This window comes from Vollenhovia emeryi, unplaced genomic scaffold (genome assembly GCF_000949405.1).
Source record: "Vollenhovia emeryi isolate VEMERY1.0 unplaced genomic scaffold, V.emery_V1.0 DF939149.1, whole genome shotgun sequence".
NCBI lineage: Eukaryota > Metazoa > Arthropoda > Insecta > Hymenoptera > Formicidae > Vollenhovia > Vollenhovia emeryi.
The window spans coordinates 613,145-634,787 of NW_011967217.1; the positions used below are offsets into that span (position 1 = coordinate 613,145).

General features: G+C 45.2%; 2 protein-coding genes across 14 annotated transcripts in view; both read right to left on the minus strand.

Annotated features, from left to right (window-relative positions):
• LOC105565752 (microtubule-associated protein futsch-like) overlaps positions 1-8,999 on the minus strand; it is a 100,043-nt gene extending 91,044 nt beyond the window's left edge. For all 12 annotated transcript variants that reach the window (XR_001009219.1, XR_001009218.1, XR_001009217.1 and 9 more), the window contains exon 1: positions 8,778-8,999. Coding sequence is in view for 3 of the 12 variants with exons in the window: in XM_012019197.1 (XP_011874587.1) it covers positions 8,778-8,984 (207 nt within the window). In the remaining 9 variants the exon portion in view is untranslated. The remainder of the gene's footprint in view (positions 1-8,777) is intronic.
• Positions 9,000-12,417: 3,418 nt separating this feature from the next.
• Positions 12,418-19,721, minus strand: LOC105565751. Of its 2 annotated transcripts, none has more exons than XM_012019193.1 (5): positions 19,461-19,721; positions 17,666-17,729; positions 17,413-17,590; positions 16,720-17,325; positions 12,418-16,225 (listed from the first exon to the last, which is right to left on the minus strand). In XM_012019193.1, exons 4-5 carry the CDS (start codon positions 16,888-16,890, stop codon positions 13,532-13,534), a joined length of 2,865 nt encoding a protein of 954 aa, XP_011874583.1. In that variant the 5' UTR covers positions 16,891-17,325; positions 17,413-17,590; positions 17,666-17,729; positions 19,461-19,721; the 3' UTR covers positions 12,418-13,531. The 2 variants fall into 2 exon arrangements, with proteins under 2 accessions (XP_011874583.1, XP_011874584.1); XM_012019194.1 differs by having other exon boundaries at positions 16,720-17,330; positions 17,413-17,593.
• Positions 19,722-21,643: the final 1,922 nt, after the last annotated feature.

A 21,643-nucleotide genomic window follows, 5' to 3' on the forward strand; every position in this document is an offset into this window, starting at 1 on the left:
GTGTGTTAAGACAAAAGCATCTCATCACGGGTGTTACATTAACAAAATATCCAAATTTACCTTCCGTAAATTCTTGGGATTTGAAATCCCTTGAGAAAAGGTAAATAGTTCTATCGCTCCTCCTTCATTTTTTGTTAAAACTAGAAACAATAAAACGCGCGCTTCGCGCGCGCAGTTTGTGGTCAAGCATTGTATATTTTTAAGAATTTGTATACACACGAAGAAGTAATTGTATACGCAACGTCAATTTAAAATAAAATGTAATTTGTCACTCACTGATACGGTTCGCAACAGCAAAGTTGTACATCGCTAACTATACATGTTAAACTGTAACAATACAAAAATGTATATGATTATTATAGACTAATTATGTAAAATCCAGACTATTATATTAAATATACTTTATATTTAATATTTTTGAAAATGGGTATTTATTAAAATAATTATATAGAATACTGAAAGTCTTCCTTTTAAATATAAACTCACAAAATTTTATACGTATGGTTTTGTCTCTAACACTTATTCGAATGCTCGTTTGAATCATTTGAATAAATAAAATAAAAGCATAGAACAGATGATTCACTTTGCCCAAGTAGCAAATAACAAAAATGTAAGACACTTACCTTACGATTTCTCTGCCGTTGCCCGATGCCGCCTAAGCCTGCTCCTTCTCTCAGATTTTCTTGTTGCACTTACACTCACACACTCACTCGCGAAAATTGATCGCGCGAAATTTCGGACACTCCCGTACGCGATGTAAAATACCGTGAAACCGGGCAGGAAGTAAAGTCACTTACTGCATTTCACGGTATTTTACATGGCGTACGGGAGTGTCCGAAATTTCGCGCGATCGATTTTCGCGAGTGAGTGTATGAATGTAAGTGCAACAAGAAAATCTGAGAGGAGGAGCAGGCTTAGGCGGCATCGGGCAACGGCAGAGAAATCGTAAGGTAAGTGTCTTACATTTTTGTTATTTGCTACTTGTGCAAAATGAATCATCTGTTCTGTGCTTTCATTTTATTTATTCAAATGATTCCAACGAGCATTCGAATAAGTGTTAGAGACAAAACCATGAGTATAAAATTTTGTGAGTTCATATTTAAAAGGAAGACTTTCAGTATTCTATATAATTGTTTTAATAAATACCTATTTTAAAAAATATAAAATATAAAGTATATTTAATAGTTTCGATTTTGCATAATTAGTCTATAATAATCGTATACATTTTTGTATTGTTAGTTTAACATATACAGTTAGCGATGTACAACTTTGCTGTTGCGATTCGTATCAGTGAGTGATCATATTACTTTTTATTTTAAATTGACGTTGCGCATACAATTATTTCTCTCTCTCTTTCTCTCTCTCTCTCTCTCTCTCTCTTCGCGTGTGTATAAATTCTTAAAAATGCACAATGCTGGACCACAAACAGCGCGCGCGAAGCGCGCCTTCTGTCATGTCTAGTATTTCTAAATATATATGCGACTAATCGACTTATATGCCTTTTTTAGAATTGGAAAATTCTAATTCTGTAATCGTACGTAGTCAATTACGTTACATTTCTTTGTCACGTTCTTTGTGATGTATCGTAAGCATGTGCTAGCCACATGTGTCGCGTGTATTCTTAAACCTGATCCTAACTGAAATTATTACGAGCAGCTTTTTGCATATTCTGAAATAAGATTATTCAAATATTCATCCCGACTAGCAGAAAGATTTATATGATGTAAGTTAAATTTAGCTCATCTGCTTCTTTCAGGCTAATACGATTTAATAATTAAATATTAATTAAGAGCCATCGTGAAAAGTCTCTCTGCACCTCGCGCCGTCGCTGATGTTGTTAGTAACGAATAATTCCGTCCAGCTTCGCTGCTGTTAACGACAATGGCTTTTTACGAGATATTATTAAAGTGGGTCAATCACGGCCGCTTCCGACGTTGCGTTTAGTGTTTAAGTAGTTGTCAAGGGCAGGATGCCAAATTTCTACGGAAGCCCTTGTCAACTTGAAACGAATGCTCGCTGCGGGATAAAGTGACAATTAATTTAACGCACTTTTTGCAGCTGCTACCTTTAGATAAATATTATTTTAATTAAATCACAGTTTAAAAAGAATCGGGGGAAAAAACAGTGTGCCGTAATATCGTCTTCATTCAAAAATATTTTCTCATAACTTTGTGATTTGCATTATTTTCATATATTTTAAGCTTGAAATACTTCATGATTCAACTATATGCGGCGATCACGGGCTGCCAAGCAAACGCTTATCAATTCACAAAAATATTCGTCAATTCAAAAAAAAAGTGTGTCGGTAAATTACTGTAGGTACGTCAAACTTAAAAACATATATATTTGAACTAAAGTGTACTGCCGACTAGCTGTCTTTAGTCATTTCAATAACTTTTTCTCAGTGTTCTTTCTAAAATACGATATAAACGTCTGTCTAATCCTCATATTAAAACACAAAGTGCAAGCAATTTCAGTTCAATGTTATTCTATCATCGTAAATCGCTTTCAAACCCGCCAGCTGATAAACCTGATGACTCGATGATTCGCAGCGACTTTGAGTTTTAGAACGCGTCGAAGCAAAATTTCACGGCGATGCACAGATGCGCGTCGTGGACCGTCCATTTAGCGTAAAGCGTGAAGGTGCCTCGCATTCCTGCGTCAACGCGGCAGCGTTACCGGCGCGAAAACGTTTATTTTCAGTCTACCTTATTTGCAGCAGAATTGCGGAAGAGACGCGACTACTACATGTGTACGCCGCGTCGCGGTTTCGCAACGCGGTCTCATCCGCGACGAGGAATCGGCGAATGGAAAATAACACGTTCCGCGTGTGCACGCATACGTACAGCTTCAACCGTAAAAATGGCACGGTGCGATAGACTCGCTGATCGATACACGGCAGACTATTAAAAGTCGTTACGGTTGCCGCGCGCTTCGATACCGTCTAAATTGTTTATCCGAACGCACCACGAATAATGCAAACGTCATTTCATTGCTAAAACAGGAGATACTCGTGACGATCGTACCTACAGGTCGCGGGGTTTACGTGGAAACCCAATTCCAGCGCGCGGTTTCCCCAAAATATATCGACGATTGCTCAAGAAGAGCCTTGACGAAGAATCTTTCATTTTAACTCAATTATAGGCGATCTTTGGCGATTGTTTTTTTTTTACATATACCAAAGTGTACCAGAGTGTACAGCTCGACGTCACGAATGCTTTTAAACCCGAAACTAGCTGTTAATAATTTCGATATATTCCGATAGAAAAATTCATTTTACTAAAACAAATTTTTCTATTGGAGATCTTTAGCGTCTTCCTTCAAGTGTAAAGGCACTCGTGACGCAGAGTGTACACTCTGGTACACATTGGTACATTTTGGTACTAGTCGCCAAAAATCGCCTTACGACCTTTAATTTTTTGAAATACCTTGAACCGTACCGTCATTATAATTTTGAGCCAACGACACACGATACTATTTTTCCTACTGGTTTGCTTACGAGAACCAATCGGGATTTAAGCCAACAGCACACAATACTATTTTTTCTACTGGATTGCTTACGAGAGCCAATCAGGATTTAGCTTTAAGTCACCTGATCTCAAACTTTGCGTCCTTATTGGTTCTCGTAAGCAATCCAGTAGGAAAAATAGTATCGTGTGCCGTTGGCCTAAGCCTTAAGTCACCTGATCTAAAGCCAACGGCACACAATACTATTTTTCCTACTGGATTACTTACGAGAGCCAATCAGGATTTAAGCCAACAGCACACGATACTATTTTTCCTACTGGATCGCTTACGAGAGCCAATCAGGATTTAGCTTTAAGTCACCTGATCTAAAACTCTGAAACCTTATTGGTTCTCGTAAGCAATCCAGCAAGAAAGATAGTATCGTGTGCCGTTGGCTTAAAACTCTGCGTCCTTATTGGTTCTCGTAAGCAATGCGGTAGGAAAACTAGTATCGCGTGCCGTTGGCTTTACATCTTGTACTTTTAGGAGACTCGTTCCACGAAGAATAAACTCATTAATTTAATCTTAACAGTTGTGTCAAAGTTGTGCCAATGTGGGATCGTGTCGTGATCTCGGATAATAATCTCGAATACTTGGGGCACTTGTACCCGGTGGCATTTCACAGAAGAGGGATGACACATCATCTTAAGAAACGTACGTGCCTCGGTCGCGGCGTAACGCTACTGCATGTACCGTCTTATTACGAGCAATCAGATGTACGGGTAACTCGCACACGTCAAGCTGATTGGCAACGTGGTCGTCCCCTAAAAGCGCATCACAGAGCCGACAGCCTGGCTGCTGCTGAACACAAGGAATTGCCGGACGTGGTCTAAAACCCCCCCATAATGCGTCGCGACTGACCCAGTTTCGTGATCGCTGCAGCACCACCTTCGTGTCTTTTTGTCTGCGCACGCGGACGTTCCGAAGGACAGAATACGGTTGCAAATCCAACCGGCGAACTGGCAGTGCCGTTTTCTAATCCGATTAGTTGGAGCCCCCGCAGACCCCTCTATTTCAATGACGGATCGGTCTGACGTGGGGATCTTTGGAGAGTAGACGCTAAAGCTAAAGAAGAACGGAAGAGTTAGAAGAAAGGTGTCTCGTCCAATCGTCTAAAATGCAAGTTTTGCGAAGAGACCCTTTCTCCCCCGTCGTTCGTAACGGTCGATACTCCGGAATTTTCAGACTCGGGAATTTTGAGACCTCTCGTACAATTGCTTCGCGGGCGAGATATATTCGCGATAAACCGCGACAGCCTTGGTTTACATGGGGAATAGGACACGCAATCTCGCGACCGGCAATCCTTTAGCTGTACCAGTAGTTGCGCCTCGGTCAATTAATCAATTCGCTATCTAACAACATGACTCAACTGCGAACCCAATTCGACGGAAACGTATTTTTATCTACGACGGAGAAATATACGCGCTCGGGTCTCTCTTCGGGATTGGCTAGCCGTGGCCTCGAGACATTGTTCAAGGCTCGCTGGCGAAGGTCCACGGTGAAATTGTGACGTAATCCCAGAGAGTCCAGAATATGTGTACATAGAGAGCGGCTAAATGTCGGCGTATGCCGGACAGCCGGATCGTAGCGCGAGTCAATGGAATCCTCGCGTGTAGTAGGTACGACGAACTGCGCGTTGATATCGCGCAATCTCTCGATAAGAGAGAGCGACGCTGCATATGCAACCGGTTATATTGTTAATCGTTCCATAAGCTATGCGTCTCAATGCCGCGCCTCGGTAGCAGCAGAAAAGTTGCACGTGAATTTTAATTCCGCTGAATGAATTCCTAATGTGCCTCACCAGTGTTGTCTTTATCTTTCTTTGTCGTTATAGAACGTAGATTTTTATTTTTTATTTTATTTTATATTTTTTACTGTAAAAATTATTAACAAAGAACTTATTATTTTTACGCGAGAAAAAGGCTGCTTTCTCATTCCTATTACCTTATTGCCCTTCTAATCACCCATAGTGCGCAATCGTACTGTTTTAGATGCCCCACCCTGTATACGATAAACCTAGAGTCCGATTAGATTTCCACGCGTAACGACCTAATCCGCGGATTGATCTCTCCGAGATTCGGCAAAACGAGAAATGACGATACGTTTGTTAAACCGAAGAGTCAGCGACGTTCATAGCGTATGACATCACGACATTAGGCAGAATGAAATAACTCGTCGCCGAGTTACGCGCGGTGGATACATCGCTCGCCCCACGAGCGACACGTTTTTAGAGAATAAACGACCGTTTCAGCGGAGAAGTATTCACTAATTAGAGTAAGAGCCTTGACTCACAGCACAGCGACGAAAACATACGTATATAGACACGAAAGTATTACGAATTTCTTTCTCTATCGATTCGTTTCTATTCCAACGGTGAAAAATATATTCCTCGTTGTTAAAGATCTACAACAACTTGTTCAGGCACGCGTGATACAAAATCGCAACCTCGAGGGCAACTAAAAATTTTCCGACATCGTGAATATGCACGAATGTGATCGTACTGAAAGATGTAGGCTGAAGACAGCGACGTGGAAAATATTTATTTTCAATATCCGAGAAGGCGTACCCGCTGCGAAAGACATTTGAGCAGTAAACGCACACCCTCGGAAAGGATCTCTGTTAGCGAGACAAAAATATTCTTGACGCATTCACATTTCTCACAATCCCATTTAGTAGAAAAATAAGACAATATCAAAATAAAATTAATAATTCTTATTCCCCTCTATCGAATTAAAAAAGATTGCCCTACTACATTGAGACAAGAGTAGCTTATATAAATGTAAGTTTATATATTCTTGCGTTTAGAAGAAACTTTCCCTCCGTCTTACAACGCACGAAGTTGGCACCACGATATTCGACAAGAGACGATACATATTGCTATTTTATTCCAGATTTTAGAATTTTTCATTTAAGATAAAAATTTCCTTTCTCAATAATAAATATGATTGGCGCTATATCGATCCTATTTTATGAGAATAGCATTGGATCCGGAAATTTGTTCTGTGGGTTCAGATATGCAAAGATAAGACGGAGTTATAGAAGATTTAATTGTGAAATTTTCATATTTCCCCACGAAAATGGTGAATTAAGGTAAATCTATCGGAGCCAGTCTAAGAAACTAGCAAAGATATAAAAGCGAGGCCATTTTCTGACTCGCAGTTTATTCCGAACTATGTCACAACCGGTTTCTCTCGTACCGTCTTCAGGAAAGAAGCTTACCTTGTCCAAATTCTACCAAGTTGCTCTCGGCTCTCTTTAGAGCGAAACAAAGTACCTGGGCCTACTACTCTCGCGCTCAAACTGTCGAGACACGTAGTGCTTTCGTGTCTCGTTATTTTCGTACTTAAGGCCGTAATAACAAACTCGCGCGGCCCGGAAGAGGCTGCAGTTAACGAAGTAGTCTGACATTCTCTATACCCGGCGACCTTTCCGCTTCCCGTGGAATCGCGCGCGCCCACTCGAACGTGGGACTTTTTTCCTTTACCCCGGAGAGGAATGTTCAGGATCCGCGGTACCGTGAACACACGGGCACGTGCGTCCCCTACCTAGTAGCGCGCCGCTACCTTCGCAGCAGCCTACGTCCTGGAGTAACCGTGACCTTTGAGCCGCGACAATCGCCCGGCCGCTTCGTCTTAATGATCGCTTTGCATGCTAACGCGGTCGACGTAACGATCCGCGACAAAGGCGGTCGTACCGTTGACGCCTTCTCGGATGTACCGCAGCTCCGTAGGAACCGCGTGTGCTCCGCGAATGGGTCGCCCCGTCCGGTTCAAGTTACGAGACACTCGGCAAAATATCATTTCGAGTCACAGATTCATTAGCGTTAGCTTGTTTATCGCGACGCGCCTGGGTGGCCAGCGGATATATCCGCGTTTCTGGCAAAAAGTAAAAAGTTACAGGCAGAAAAGGAGAAATGAAAATTCGTTCGTGCAAGAGAGTCCCTCTCTTTTTGTCAAAGGGACTCAACGTGGCGCGTGAGAGAAGAGAGTGTCAAATGGGAGAGTGCAGCTGTACCGAACCCTCCTCTCGCACTTTACCCACGCAATCGAAACCGCGAGCTGACATGCGGCGAAACGGCTGAATGCGAGCCCGTATATGCTATTAGATGCCATGTATATACGAAGCCTATTATTTGCGATAATGCTACTCACTTTCCTCGTCCCGTGGCCAAAAATACGCATGTTCGTGACCAACCAGTGCGCACACCATGCGGTGTAACTCGGAGTGTTACGTGACACAGCGAATTTTTTAAACGCGATTACACGGGTATCCTCGTACATAATTCTGCGACTTTGATCAGCACGATGTCGCGATGTGTACGGAGAGAAACATTTTTATCTTATAGCGATAAGACATGGTCGATTTCGCGGCTAAATCTCTCGAATGCTTTTAACACACGCGTCAGAATATTGTCTTACGCAGCGAAGTTGCTGGATAAGTAGCCGGCATCGGCGGCAAATCTCCTGACATAAAACTGAAGCACCGAGAATGATGTAAACTCGAGCAACTTTCCTACTTTTACCCGGCAGATTTGGAAAGTGCCTTTCATCAGGAGTGAATAGGACATTTTAAGAATTACTTTTACATTGCCTTCCTCCGTTCATCGTACTTAGGACAAAACAAACTTGGACAGAACTCGAGATAAGGTAAAACATGTAATGGAGAACTCGAAGGAACAAATCAACTAACGATTACTTTGCGTTTAATTCTCCAATTTTCTTTCTCCACTGATGTGGTGGACTCATTAATATCATCGTCTCCTTTATGTCTCTCGGTAAAAGCTTACGCTCGATTGTTTGGATGTAACATTTTAATATCAAAAATAGTAAAGTATCTAGTTTGTATAAATATGCGCTTTAGTTGGCGCAATTTGACGATATCGTTACTTTTGTAGAGACAGAACATTTTTTTAATTTATCCAAATAATTAAATTGTATAATTGTTGATTGGATGGTTAATTTTACATTGGCTTTTCCCGTTCATCGCACTTAGGATAAAACAAACTCGGACAGAACTTGAGACAAAACAAATACACTCGGTCGAAAAAGAAATGTAATGGAGAACTCGAAGGAAGCAATCAATTAACGATTGCTTTGCGCTTAATTCTCAAATTTCCTTCCTCCGCTTACGCGGTGGATAAAACTGACGGAAGAGGCACGCGAATCAAATCGAATTCGTTCAAAGTACACAGTTTAATATCGACCTCCGGGGGTATCAGATTCACATCGCTCTCGGCGCTTCCGTCAACAGAGAAGCTCGTCCGGTCTTACCTGCTTCCCGGCGCGCGGCAGCGTCTCCACATTGGTGCCGCCGACCACGGGGGCCTTTTCCGGGCCGCCGTTCTGCTGGCTGACGTTTATGTTGGCGTTAACGTTGGCGTTAACGTTATTGGCGTTGTCGGTGACGTTCGTGTTCATGTTCGCCCCGGTCGTAACGTCGCCGGTGCCGCCACCGCGCTTCCCGTCCTCGCCCGTCATCCTGTCGATTCGCCCTCTCGTTGTCTCACACCCTCTTCACCCTCGCCCAGCGTCGCGTCGCCGCCGCCACTGCCGCCGCCACCGCCGCCGCCACCGTCCCCGTTCCGCTCGCACTTCCGCTCGTTAATTCCCAACCTCGGTCCACGGCTCGGAATCCCGATATCTGTGCGGCCGATCGAGAACCGATCAGAGAAGGCTCGAGGCGCGGCCGTGACGAATGACGCCTAGCCGGCAGCGCGTAATTTACTTCAGCCCCTCAACGTAGGGGTTTCCGTTCTCTCTCCCCCTCCCCCTCCCCCCGAGAGACGCGGGATCCAGCTATTAATAGACGAAACTTGGCTTTTATTAGCGGGAACGGAACACGCGGGTAGCTCGGGTTCGCGACGTTTCGCGTTAAAACGGATCGCGCTGGAGGCCCGGCTTTAAACCCCGTTTAAAGTGGATCTGAAATTACCGGACGCCTCCGGCCCCGTGAAAAATTAATTCCCGTGGGCGATAAGATAAACTGCCGCGCGCGCAACGGTGCGCCACGGACCTCCATCGGGCCGAATTACTCCGGTTGTTCCTCGAGGAGCGCTATTTTTAGCCTCCACCAAACGACACGAGCGGTATAACCGTACATGACGAAACGGTTCACAAGCACATTGTGAGCACCATCCTCCCATTCGCTACTCGCCAAGGAGGAGGACCGGGGGGCGAGCGAGCCTCGCCCCAAGTGCAATCTTACCGCCAACGTCACCGAACAACACGAGGACCCGAAGTAACGTTCTCGAACGTGCGGGGCGTCGTGTTTGCGGGCCGCCTTGGGTCCACGGCGGCTAGAAATCGCTCCGAGATCTCCCGAGCCGAGAAATACAGCCGCGGGTGGATCGGCCCGCGCGCGTACTTCTCGGGGCGATTTCAGCGTGCGCCACCCGGGGCTTACGATCGTTACGTCGCGTCGTCGTGGACGCAAAAGGCTTAGGCCCGGTCTACAATGAGTCGTTAGTCGTTAGTCAGAAGTCGCAACTATATGTTGATCCTTTTCCTTTCTGGGTGGCAGAAAAAGGACCGACATATAGTTCCGACTTCTGACTAACGACTAACAACTCATTGTAGACCGGGCCTTAAAAGAGCCGAGGATCGGGCGGCCCGAGCTTCTTGGGGCGGGAACGCGGGATACCTCAGGGCGGGCTCGCGGGCTCTCGGAGGACCGAGGGACGTCATAGCGACGCGGGACGTCGTCGCGGGGTAGCCGGTGCGCGACGCCGCTCAACGAGCACGGTGTGTCGCGTAGTGCCTCGCGCGGTAAGCCCGCACACGGTGGGCACCGCCGGGAAAATCGATTCGAGCGTGTCCGTTCGAGCACTGCGCGGCCTCGGCGAGCCGCGCGGCGATAAGAGCGCGGCCGTGTCCGCGGTCGTTCCGCGCCGCCGCGACGACGAGCCCCCGCGGGGCGCAGACCTGCCGAAATTCGAAATAGCGCACGATTTTTTTCTCTCTCTCTCTCCCTCTTTCTTTTCTGCCCACAACCCCCCCCCCCCGCGCGCTCGCGGTTCGCTCGCCGAACGCTCGCCCCGCATATGCCTCGCTACGCGATCGGATCGTTTTCATATTCGCCTGTTCTCCGCGCTCAAATAACAGTTTAAGAACCGGAAAATCCGAAGAGAGAAAGAGAGAGAGAGAGAGAGAGAGGGGGGGGTGTGGAAAAGGAGGGTTCGTTGTAATTCGAGAATATTACGCGTATAATTAACTACATTAATCAATATTTTAGTTAATATACTGTAGAGTATAAAAATATTAAGAGACACGCGAGAGGGAATCGACGTATACGTGAGTTCAACGGAGTAGACTTTAACGGAGCACCTCGCGCGATCCGCGCTGATTAATCGGTTTCGCGGTGACGAAAATTTTCACTCGGGATTCCTGACCGCGGGGGGGGGGGGGACGGGGGAGGAGTCGAAGTGACCGAGGAGAGGCGACCGTTCGCGTAATAATAATTGCAGGTGGGCAACGCCGACGGAGAACTGACGCCCGCCGCGGTGAAACACGCCCCGCGGCACCGACACCGCGGCGCGGATTCTTTTTAACGGCAAAAAACATTTATGGACGCCCCGGGGTCGCGTCGGCGATCGGATCGAACCGGATTGCGCGGGGCGCGATTGGTCCGTCGGTGGGAAACAGGAAAACCTGGAGAACGCGCGAAACGACGGTACATCCCGCAATTACCGGATTCCACTGGCATTTGTACGCGCGCGCGCGCGCACACGCAACGTACACGCATAAGTCGCACGTATATACACGCGCGCGCCCGCGCGTCTATTTTTTATGTACGTCCGTAAACGCATATATATTTAGGTACGTGTGTACGTGTGCGATGCGTATATTAGCGCCGACGGCGTCGCGGGGTTCTCCGTCTGGTTCCTGGACGCGGTGCATTTCGCGCGCGCGATCGATCGATCTCTGGAGCCCTTTTTCCCGCACTTCGGCCGAGTTTGCCGCGGTTCGATGACGCGCGGCGCCTCGAATCCGCACGATTATCGAGCGATTACGTTCGAACGCTACCCTAACGCGGGCGCGAGCGGTCGTAAAAAGGGAGCAGTGGACAGAGAGAGAGAGAGAGAGAGAGAGACAGAGAGAGAGAGAGAGAGTGAGAGAGATAGAAAGAGCACTAACCGGAGGGGCTCACACACGCAGGGTTGCGCGCGCGACGGGTACCTTAGAGTCCCACTGGTCCGTCGACCACCGCGGTATTTCAACGGGACACTCTTCAGGCGCTACCTTCTCCACTTGTCAAATCACACGCCGCGCCGTCATCTTTCGCTCGCGCGCCGCTTCCCCGTTTCTCGCTTACTCGTTTTCACATCGACCGGCCGCCGCGGACCGCGCGCGCACACGTATACGCGACACCGACTCCCGACAGATACGCGCGACGAGGAAAGCACCGAGCGTAACGCGACCGCCCTCCCGGATACTCCGCACGGCTTTGATCGCCGCCGCTGTCAGCCGATGACGACGCCGCGCCCGCCGCGCCACCTGCCGGCAGCGCCGTTCCCCATTTGCGTCTTTTTAAATACCGAACACCGAAAGCCTCGCGCGGAGGCTCTTATTGAACGACGTAGGGAGCGAGCGAGACAAGAATACTATAGTTTTCATTATCTCCTCTCGAGATAAAAGATACGTGCACGACATTTAAAAAAAAAAAGTTTGTACCGTACACGTTTTAAACTTGTATCGAATTTACAATGCAAATTTCAGTTTTATGTAGGAGAGTAGACACGTTGGTTTGCAAACCGAGCAAATACATAATGCAACAATGTTTCGTGACCAACTCAACAAATGTATAGTTTTTACAATATTTCAATAAGATAACAAAAATATCGTAGGTGCACGATAGATGTTCTGAATTATTCCTAACACTGAGAGATCGAAATGAACGTGGAACAGCCGAGTTTAGTTTTTCACGAACCGTGTTTTATTTAGGAACAAACACTGCAGCGGTATGTTCAAATATGCAAACAATTTTATTTTATCGTTGAGTTCGTAATACAATTTTTTTTCATTTTACTTTAATGCAATAAAATCACCATCAAACTACCAAGTATAAAACCGATATTATCTAATAAAATAATATTTTACCATATTTCAACGACAATTAGTTTGCAAAAACTGAACAAAAGAATGATATTTAATAAGTAATGTCATAAAATTAGAACTCGCTAACATGATAGTGTTCGTTTGATCATTCAAGATAAACGACTCAATTGTAGATCTTAAAAGAATGTCTTATATATCCATTAGAGCATCTTTCAGCATACAAAGAGTACATTCCTTTGATTATCAAGATATTTGTACCAAGTAACATTAAAAATAAATGATGTACTGTAAATGACGTGTTTTCAAAATTATTCTGCACTGGGGTGGCGCTTAAGACATTTTTTATTTCTAATTTAATAATAAAAGTTACTTTAATATGTTACAATTATTACAAATACTATTTGCTAGCGTCATTTTTTAATAATACATCATTTACAAAAGAGTTCTCGCATTCTAACGACTATGTAAGATATTAACAGTTACAGATAAACTACAATTTAACAGATAGTTCGTGTAATCCTAATTATACTAATTACAGTGGGCAGATTCTGCAGAAATATTAAAAATGCCATTATTAAAAACAAAAATATACACGTGATTTAATTCGCAGGGTGCAATCTGAACTAGCATCCAACATAAACTATATACGATACCGATTGATTTAGTGATTGATACAATTATGTAATTAATACAATGCGCAGCGAGATACAGGCGCTTTCAGAAATTGTCACCTGTGTCTTGGATGTGAAGATAACAATACATTTATCAAAATATAAAATTTGTGTACGCACATCATAAATAATATTAATGCATAAACGTACTTTTGCATGTTGCAACTAAATTGAAAATAACTCGGCATGCAAAAGAAGTAATTGTGCCGGACATCAATTTTATTAATTTATTTCGTCCACACATATGGTATACCTCTCAGGCTTAACAGCTTAACAACCCTTAGCATGTTCTATTGCAACTTACTTTCTCACGTTGCTTTTGCTATTGCTGCATCCATCTATCTTCTCGTGCGCCTCAAGATGCTTTCTGGTATAAAACCGTGTACCACAGGTATTACATTTTAACTTGACGTTTGTACCGTGATACATCATGGTGTGATATTCTATGCCTACCCTATCGGAAAACTTTTTGCCACAAAAATGACATGCGTTATGCTTGTGCGCAGCCATGTGACGGCGGAAAGTTTTAAATTTCACGCATTTCAGGCATATAGTACAAGTCATTAAGTCATCAGCCCAGCTCGAGTGTACAGATTGCTTGTGATAGTAAAGATTCCTATTAGTTATATAAGCCTTCTTACATTTATGACAGGGAAAACCGTAGCCTAAATGATAAGCCTCGTGAAAGGCCTTTCCTGCAATGGAAATTTTTTTATTACAAAATCTACAACCCAGATCGTTGTGCTCCGAACGACAATGAGCTAATCGTGCTTTGTCGCTCGTGAACCGTTCGGGACAGTGGTAACAATGATGCATAGTATCGAAATGCTTGCTTCTCACGTGCTCGTCAAATTCATTATAGTTATTTATTAGTTCCTTACAAAAGAAACACGGCAATTGCAGCGAAAATTTATCGAATGATATTCCACGTGTAACAGTGCATTGATGATTATCGTATGCCTTAATCGTATCCAATTCTTCTCTACAATAGCCGCATTTGAAGGAATTAAATTGCGTCGTCTCGACCCTCGTTCTAATGTAGGTGTGATCCGACTCTACTCTGGAATAGTGATAACGTGATCGTAATTCCCGCTTGCTCCCTTGCATGTTTCTTTCCTCGCTATTTTCGTCGCAAGTTTCACGATCTTTAATCTGGCTTGTCTCCTTATTTTCCACGTTCTCGGATTTACACATCTCAAGAACATCGAGAACCTTTTGACACATTTGTTTCAACGTAGTGACTTTATTGTAAACTTTTTCGGTTTTGCCAGCTTTTACATCTTCGTTTTGTTGCCCCGACGAATCCTGTTTACCATCTTCTCGTGTCGCAATCACCTGCTTCGTTGTATCTTTATTGGGGAAAACTTGCACGTCATCTTCAACATCGATGATTACATCTTCGTCTGCATCTTCTAATTTCAGAATACTGTGGTCTTTACTGTATTTAGACTGTATATCTGATATATGTCGTGTAATGGACGTTTCAATAAAATCTTTGGTATTGTTAGATGTGCAAGATAAAGAATCTTTAGGATTCGAGGTTTCAGATATTTCCAGCTCATCATCTTTACCGACTATCTCATAGGAATCGTTTCGTTTCTTGATTGTTATGTTAATGCCGATACCAGAGTCTCTATCACTGCTTACCCTGCTTTGTGTTGTAGCATCTTCATATTGATATAATTCACAATTCTTTTTATGAATAAACAAGGTATGAGGATTCCGAAACGATCTTCCACATAAGCAAGTAGTTTCATTAATTTTCTTCATTCTTTCGTTGTACCGAGTTGCTCGCTGAAACGATGAATCGTGCCCTGGATCGTTTAATTGTAACGTGCTGTCTTCATTCACCTCACTGCTAGTGTTCTTTGCGACGTTATTACCTGACATCATGCGAGACCTTGCTTCGGCATACACCTTGAATTTCTTATTGAATGGCGAATTAAAATATCTACATTGGAATTTATGAAAGTTATCTCTAGTTTCCCCACGCCTGTAGTGAATGCGTTTGTGTTTGTACAAACTGTGCGTGGACGAATACATTCCCAAGCAAATGTTACACTTGTATGAACCAAACATTGACGCTTGTTTCGGTACGGTGGGAAGAGGAGTCTCAACAAGTGCATCGCATTCATTGCTCGACTTAAATTTCTTTCTGTCACTCGCATGGCGTGAGGTATAGCTGGTCTTTCTCTTGACTTGTTGAGACCTTCCGTGAATATTCTCTTCATTGTCCGTCGTACGACCCCTTCCTTGATGTGGCTCATCCGTAGTTCTCCCATCTTCAGACGCAGTCTCACTTAATAATGACGACTCCAGCTGTTTTACCACAGTCGAAGAGCCTCCGATTTTATGATAACTAATTAAATGTTTTCTCAAAGATGTTACTTTCTGTTGGCATAATGTACACTTGATCAACTGTGTCGTCGTAGTAGATGAAGTAGCTGGTGAAGCACTGGCAGGTTTTGTCTTCACAGTAGTCTCTTCAGAGGAATCTTTATTATTATGCAGTTGTTCGGAGCGGTTACCTTCTTTGCCGGGCGAAGTAGCCGTAGCGGCTTTAATTTTCCTCATGTGTCTCCAATGTTTACGCTTGATGAGTAAGGGAAGTACAACTCCGTGTACTCTCTCCGAATGCTTTCTCAAGGATCGTCTCTCCAAGTATTGGTTGCCACAAGTAATGCAAGGATACAGTTTCCTTGTCCTTTGGATAGAAAACTTGAAAGCCGATGTAGCCGCTGTGTTGTCGCTTCGCCTAAGTTGCATCCTGACGGGTGACGACAAAGACTGTTTAACTTCGTCCAAGCATTCCATTTCCTCCTCCTCCTTCGTCTCCTCTACATCCTTGTCGCAATCATCAGTTAGCGCTGTTGGCGTCTCAGTTTGTCCCTTTATCAATTGTAGTGTTTCCCAAATTTTATCGCATCTCTCCAACAGAACAATTGGGTCCTTTATCATAGGTATTGACACCGGAACGTTTAACGCAGACTCGTCCTACAATGAAAAATATATACCTTTTTAAATGCTATTTTAAATTGTATCATATATTTGACTAATTTTCCAACGTCATAATGTGAAATAAAAAGAAAACTAGAATAAAATTGTTGTGATCGTGCAATACAAGATCCAAAGGTATAACTAAAAAAATCAGCGATTGTAGTTTTTTTTATAGCAAAACCTTGATAATTATCACAGCAAATAGGCTCTCCTTGATCGAGGAACAACAAGTTAACGATAAGTAAACAACAACTAACAAATTGAAACGCAAAATGGTAATCGAGTCGTAACCTAACCCCAACGGGATCCTAAAAAGCGCGGTAAAATAATAGCTAATGGTCCTGGCGGTGTGTGCAGCGACATTTTCAGACGCCTCTTATCCCAAAGGTGTGCTGCCATGTGCTCTGTTAAAAATTTAAATACCGAGCGCCTCGGTGGTAAGCAACGCGATTGACGAACACAAAGCGAACTCGCCGACTCTCGCAACTTACAAACGGGTCCTCGTCGGCCTGGTGGGTCAGGTCACCGCTCGGCTCCAGTGGCTCCAATGGCTCCAATAGATCTAATGGCTCCGACTTGCACTGGAACTCGACGAGGCAGAACGGTATCGGTGTCGCCGCCTCATTCTTGTCCTCGCACTCGGTCGCGGTGTCGTCGGCCATCCTGGGACAGAGTGCGATCCACGAGAGATCAGACCGTGCCCGAATCCCCCTCTGAAACGTTGGTAATGCTGCTGCTGCTGCTGCTGCTGTCCGCCAACTGTTGTGCTCACTGTCGCTCTTGCTGAACCGATTGAGCGAATCTCGGGCTCGCGGCGTCTTTCTTCGACTCTACCGCATGTCTCTTTCTCTGCGCCACTCTACGACGATAGTCCCTCTCTTTTCGCCGCGCCACGACCCTTCACTGTTGTCCTTTCCTCGTGCTCGCGTCTTCTCCTATCCCCATTGGGCAGGAAGGGACGCGTCTGTGCTGAGCTCTTCAACCCGACTCAGGTCAACCGCTGTCGAATTGACGACAGGGCTGGACACGCGCTGCTGGCTCGACGGGCACCGATGCCCATTGCAACTGTTCGCTCCGTTCGCACTTTCGTCCGCCCTCTACGCTTTACGTAATATTAATTATAACTCTAGAGGGAGGACGAGGATAGAGATGGGACGCAGTGTAATTTAAACAAACGGACCTACCTGTTAATGATTGGCGGGATGTGTAATTAACACGATCGGCGAATTCAATCGATACTTCTTGGCGTGCAATAACACAATCGGAGACTAATCAGACAAAGGAGTCGCCAACAAATTTTCTCAGTCCCGCTCGTACAGCGATATCGATGAATAACGGCAGCCCGGTGCGTAATTAACAAGACTACTTTGGGCAGAAGCGTCAGCGAATTAACCCAAATGCTGGATAAATCCCATTTGTCCTCTTAAACGACCTTACCTTGTTTCACAGGTGATAACAATTTTTTTTCAACCATGTGCGTTTCTCCTGTGTTTGCTTGTACCTACAGGAACAAAAATTCCTAAAATCAATTGTCTTTCGCGAAAGAAAATTTTGGGTAAGACTGCGCTGTGGAATCGATAGAGTCAGCAGAATGGGGAGTTTTTCCTAAGCGCGCAATAATTCCCGCAATCTGAATCGAGACTGGATTGTGCAAAACCGTGATCGGTAAAAATTAACTAGTTAAGGCTGGTTTGTGCAAGGCCGCAACCGTTATGTCGGAATCGGTAAAAATTAGCCAATTGCAGTCAACGATTCTCTTCACTTTTAACGGTGATTGGACAATCTTTACCGATTCCGGCAGAAGTTAACAGTTACGACCTTGCATGAACCAGCCTATATACGCATTAAATATCCTACAGACGCCAAGTATCAAATCGGCATACGAACAATTGTGCGCGACGCGCATGGGTTTTCCAGATTTCTGTTCGGGGCGATTAACGTCGTATGTTATTAAGGCTGTTATCATTCATTAAAATCGTACGATGAGTCGACGTATTCTGTGTACCCCGAGTTCTCGTCGGCCGATGGTACGTTACAATTGCGCGATAATGTTGTTTCCAAACACCGGCCCGAGGTGAAAACGGCGTAGAAAAGAGACGCTGTGACGAAAGCCAATGAGGCTCAACAAAAATACAATCTCGTAACGCTATAATTCACACATTAGTAAGTGTAATTAGCATTTGCCAGTATTTACTAAGGTTTCCAACAGCCGAGAACCGTCTGCACCCGACTGGCTCAACCATTCATTAAGGGAAACAAGTCTTTCAATCAGACACCGCTCGATCTTTCGTGTTATTTATTCAACGGCAGACAATTGGAATTGATTTATCGGGAATTTGTACCAGGCGACTTGCTTGATGTTAAAATTAAGCTGGATCGATCGTTAAATTTTGCGCACAAATTATGCGAAATTAATTAGGATTGTCGTGAAAGGAAACCGAGGAAAAACACCCACATGGAATTGTATTACAAGGTAAACACGCCTTATTTCCAATTAATCGCCGTTGTTTGCCCCAAAGCGGTTCGATTGAGACAGAACCAAGGGGTATTGATCGGACTTGAGGACAGTCGTTCACAGGTTTCCTTACGTTCCCCGCCGGAGATATAGACGGGCAATGTCAATTTTAACATCCTCGAATTTCCGCGCAATATTGTTATGCGTTTCGCGATTAACAAACGTCCGGCAAACAAGAGGAATATAATTCCGCTACCGCCCACTTCTACGAATGCAGATCAACTCTGACCTCGGTTTAACCTACTTTTCATCTTTTCCCAGTTCTGGGAATTGTAAAAAGGTGGAAGCTTAGTCAAACGGGGATTAACATTGACTCGCATTGTTGGAGATGGGCGTGAGAAAATTTTATTGCAAAATATATAACGAAGCAGTGGGTCCTGGCGGTTACCGCTCCGTTACTGCGTGGCACTACGCGATTGGACGACTCGCAACACGAGAGCCCTGGGCGAGTCCAAGCTGGGAGATAAAGATATATCTCGTAGAACTTTCTCGACTCGTTCCAATTTTTTGTCGCCTTACGTATCCGCGTATGCCAGCACCGAGTCTCGCCCGAGTGGAGATTCTCATGCAACGCGACCTATCTCTGCCACGTAACATAACCCAACGCGCGCACATTATCGCCGGCCGCGTGCGTAATTTGGGACTCCTAAATCACGCGCAATACCCGTACAAATTCCATCCTACTCGATACATGGCTACGAAATGTTGATGCTTTACCTGTCGCAAGGGAACGTTCGTTCACTTGAGATCTAGAACAGCCACGATCGACTCCGTGTCGCCCGTTGTGCGCAACGTGGTCCGACCCCGCTACCCGATCCCGAGCGGACTGTCGCGTGGCGTCAGCGTCCGTTCTCTTTATCGCGAACTCATGCGCACAATATAAGATTCTTGGAAGACGAAGATGTTGCGCGTTGCGTTCGGCCGCGTCAGCGACCACTCGCAGGGTTGGGTGTCTTAAGGAGTACTAAGGAGTCTTAAGGCAGCGAAGGGACGACGGGAGAGACCGTGAGGTCACGAAATGACCGTCCAATTCTGGACGAGTCCACTTTTATGCGTGGCGCACGCGGCGAGCCAAAGCACGCTTTACTCGGGCCTACCTGCGATCAGCTTTTGTTCCTACGACAGTTGTAGCGGGTAGCGTGCTGCAAGGCCCAGTTACCACGAGAATCTCGGCGAGTTGGACGATGGCCTAGGGTTCAACGTCGAGCCACGGTTGGGAGAATCGCGTCTTCGCGCTCTGGGGCTCGATCGTGGATCTTTTTTCTCCAGCGTCAACTCGGGAGAAGCTCAAAATTTCATTAACGAATTCAATGTTTGTCAATGAAAATTTTCATTCGTTACGAGTTCACGTTTGAGGAAAGGATTCGCGATTGAGGGCCTGTTCTCTCGACGCCGAAAAGCGTATCAGCAGACGTTTACGAACAATGCCCATTTCTACCAAGGCAGACTAAAGCCAACGGCACACGGTACTATTTTTCCTACTGGATTGCTTACGAGAGCCAACCAGGATTTAGCTTCAAGTCACCTGATCTAAAACTCTGCATCCTGATTGGCTCTCGTAAGCAATCCAGTAGGAAAAATAGTACCGTGTGCCGTTGGCTTAACCTGATCTTGGTTCAACTTACCTTTCATCTTTTTCTAGTTTCAGGAATCGGGAAAAGATGAAAAGTTAACTTTGATCTTGGTTTCACTTATTTTTTATCTGCTAGTTTCAGGAATTGGAAACAGATAAAAAGTTAGTTTCGGGATTAAAGTTAATCGGCTTTGGTAGAAACGGGCATAAGCAGCCCGCAGCACTAGCGTCGCCGACATTAGGGTTGATCGCGCAAGGTCTGCCGACTCGTTACTTCCAGCAACCAGTAGGTCACCCGATTCCCGTATTGGATCGAATAATAACAAGAATAAAGCCTTATTGTCGCCAGGAAATAATTGACCAATATAGGAAATGCGCTGATGATCGACACGACTGGCAAATTCTAATTAAAGAGATTCATTGCGAAAAATATTACCTCAGCCAGGGTTTGAACCTAGACCTCCCTCTCACTAGGCGGGAGTCTTATTATGTTCCGCCGAACGTGTCTTCGCTTCCCACCTGGGAGTGCGTTTCTTCCTCGAGGCGAGTGATTCACCACGAGCGTTTCTAGACTACCCCAAGCCATACCCGAGTCCAAAGCCTGCGTTCAAATTCGTAGTACGAGAGCTGTAATGCGGTTGATGTTATAAAAAATTCTATCCACGCTCTTATTCTGCGAAGCGTCGGCCACGGCTCGATCGTGAATCATTTCTTCCAGCGTGAGCTCGTGAAAGGCGAAAAATTGTATTGACCAATATTGAAGTCGTCAACGAAATTTTTTCATGAACCCCTCTGGTCCAAACTTGCCCCTGTCGGAGCGATCTCTCGTTCGCGCTGACAAGAGCACGAAGAGGTATATTGAATAAACGACACGATGAAACAAAGTCAGGTCTCTCTGACGTTAGAAGCGCGGACAGAAGCGTAGCAACAGGTATAGAGAACCGTGCAGACCCGCGAATTAACGGCGCGCAAACGGGCAATCAATTGATAGCCCGTTTTAGGCCCACGTGAGTAATCGCGGATAAGCGTATGTAATTTGCGGTCATACGTAACGCGGGTACAGTAGCGTGATGCCGCGGCCCCGAGGTTCGCGGAACTCCATCGCGACCGTACCTGGGATGGGCGCCCACCGTTGTAAGTTACACGTCGACGAGAATGACGGCGGTCAACCGATCGTCCGAGAGATCGGGATCGGGACGGATGCGACAATGCTGATGCCTTGTTTACATTAGCGAGCGCGCACCGCGCGGCCTGATTCCCCGATAAAATTGTGGCACTAACGAGATGGTCGTGCCACGCATTTCCGCCGGAGGACGGATATAAAATC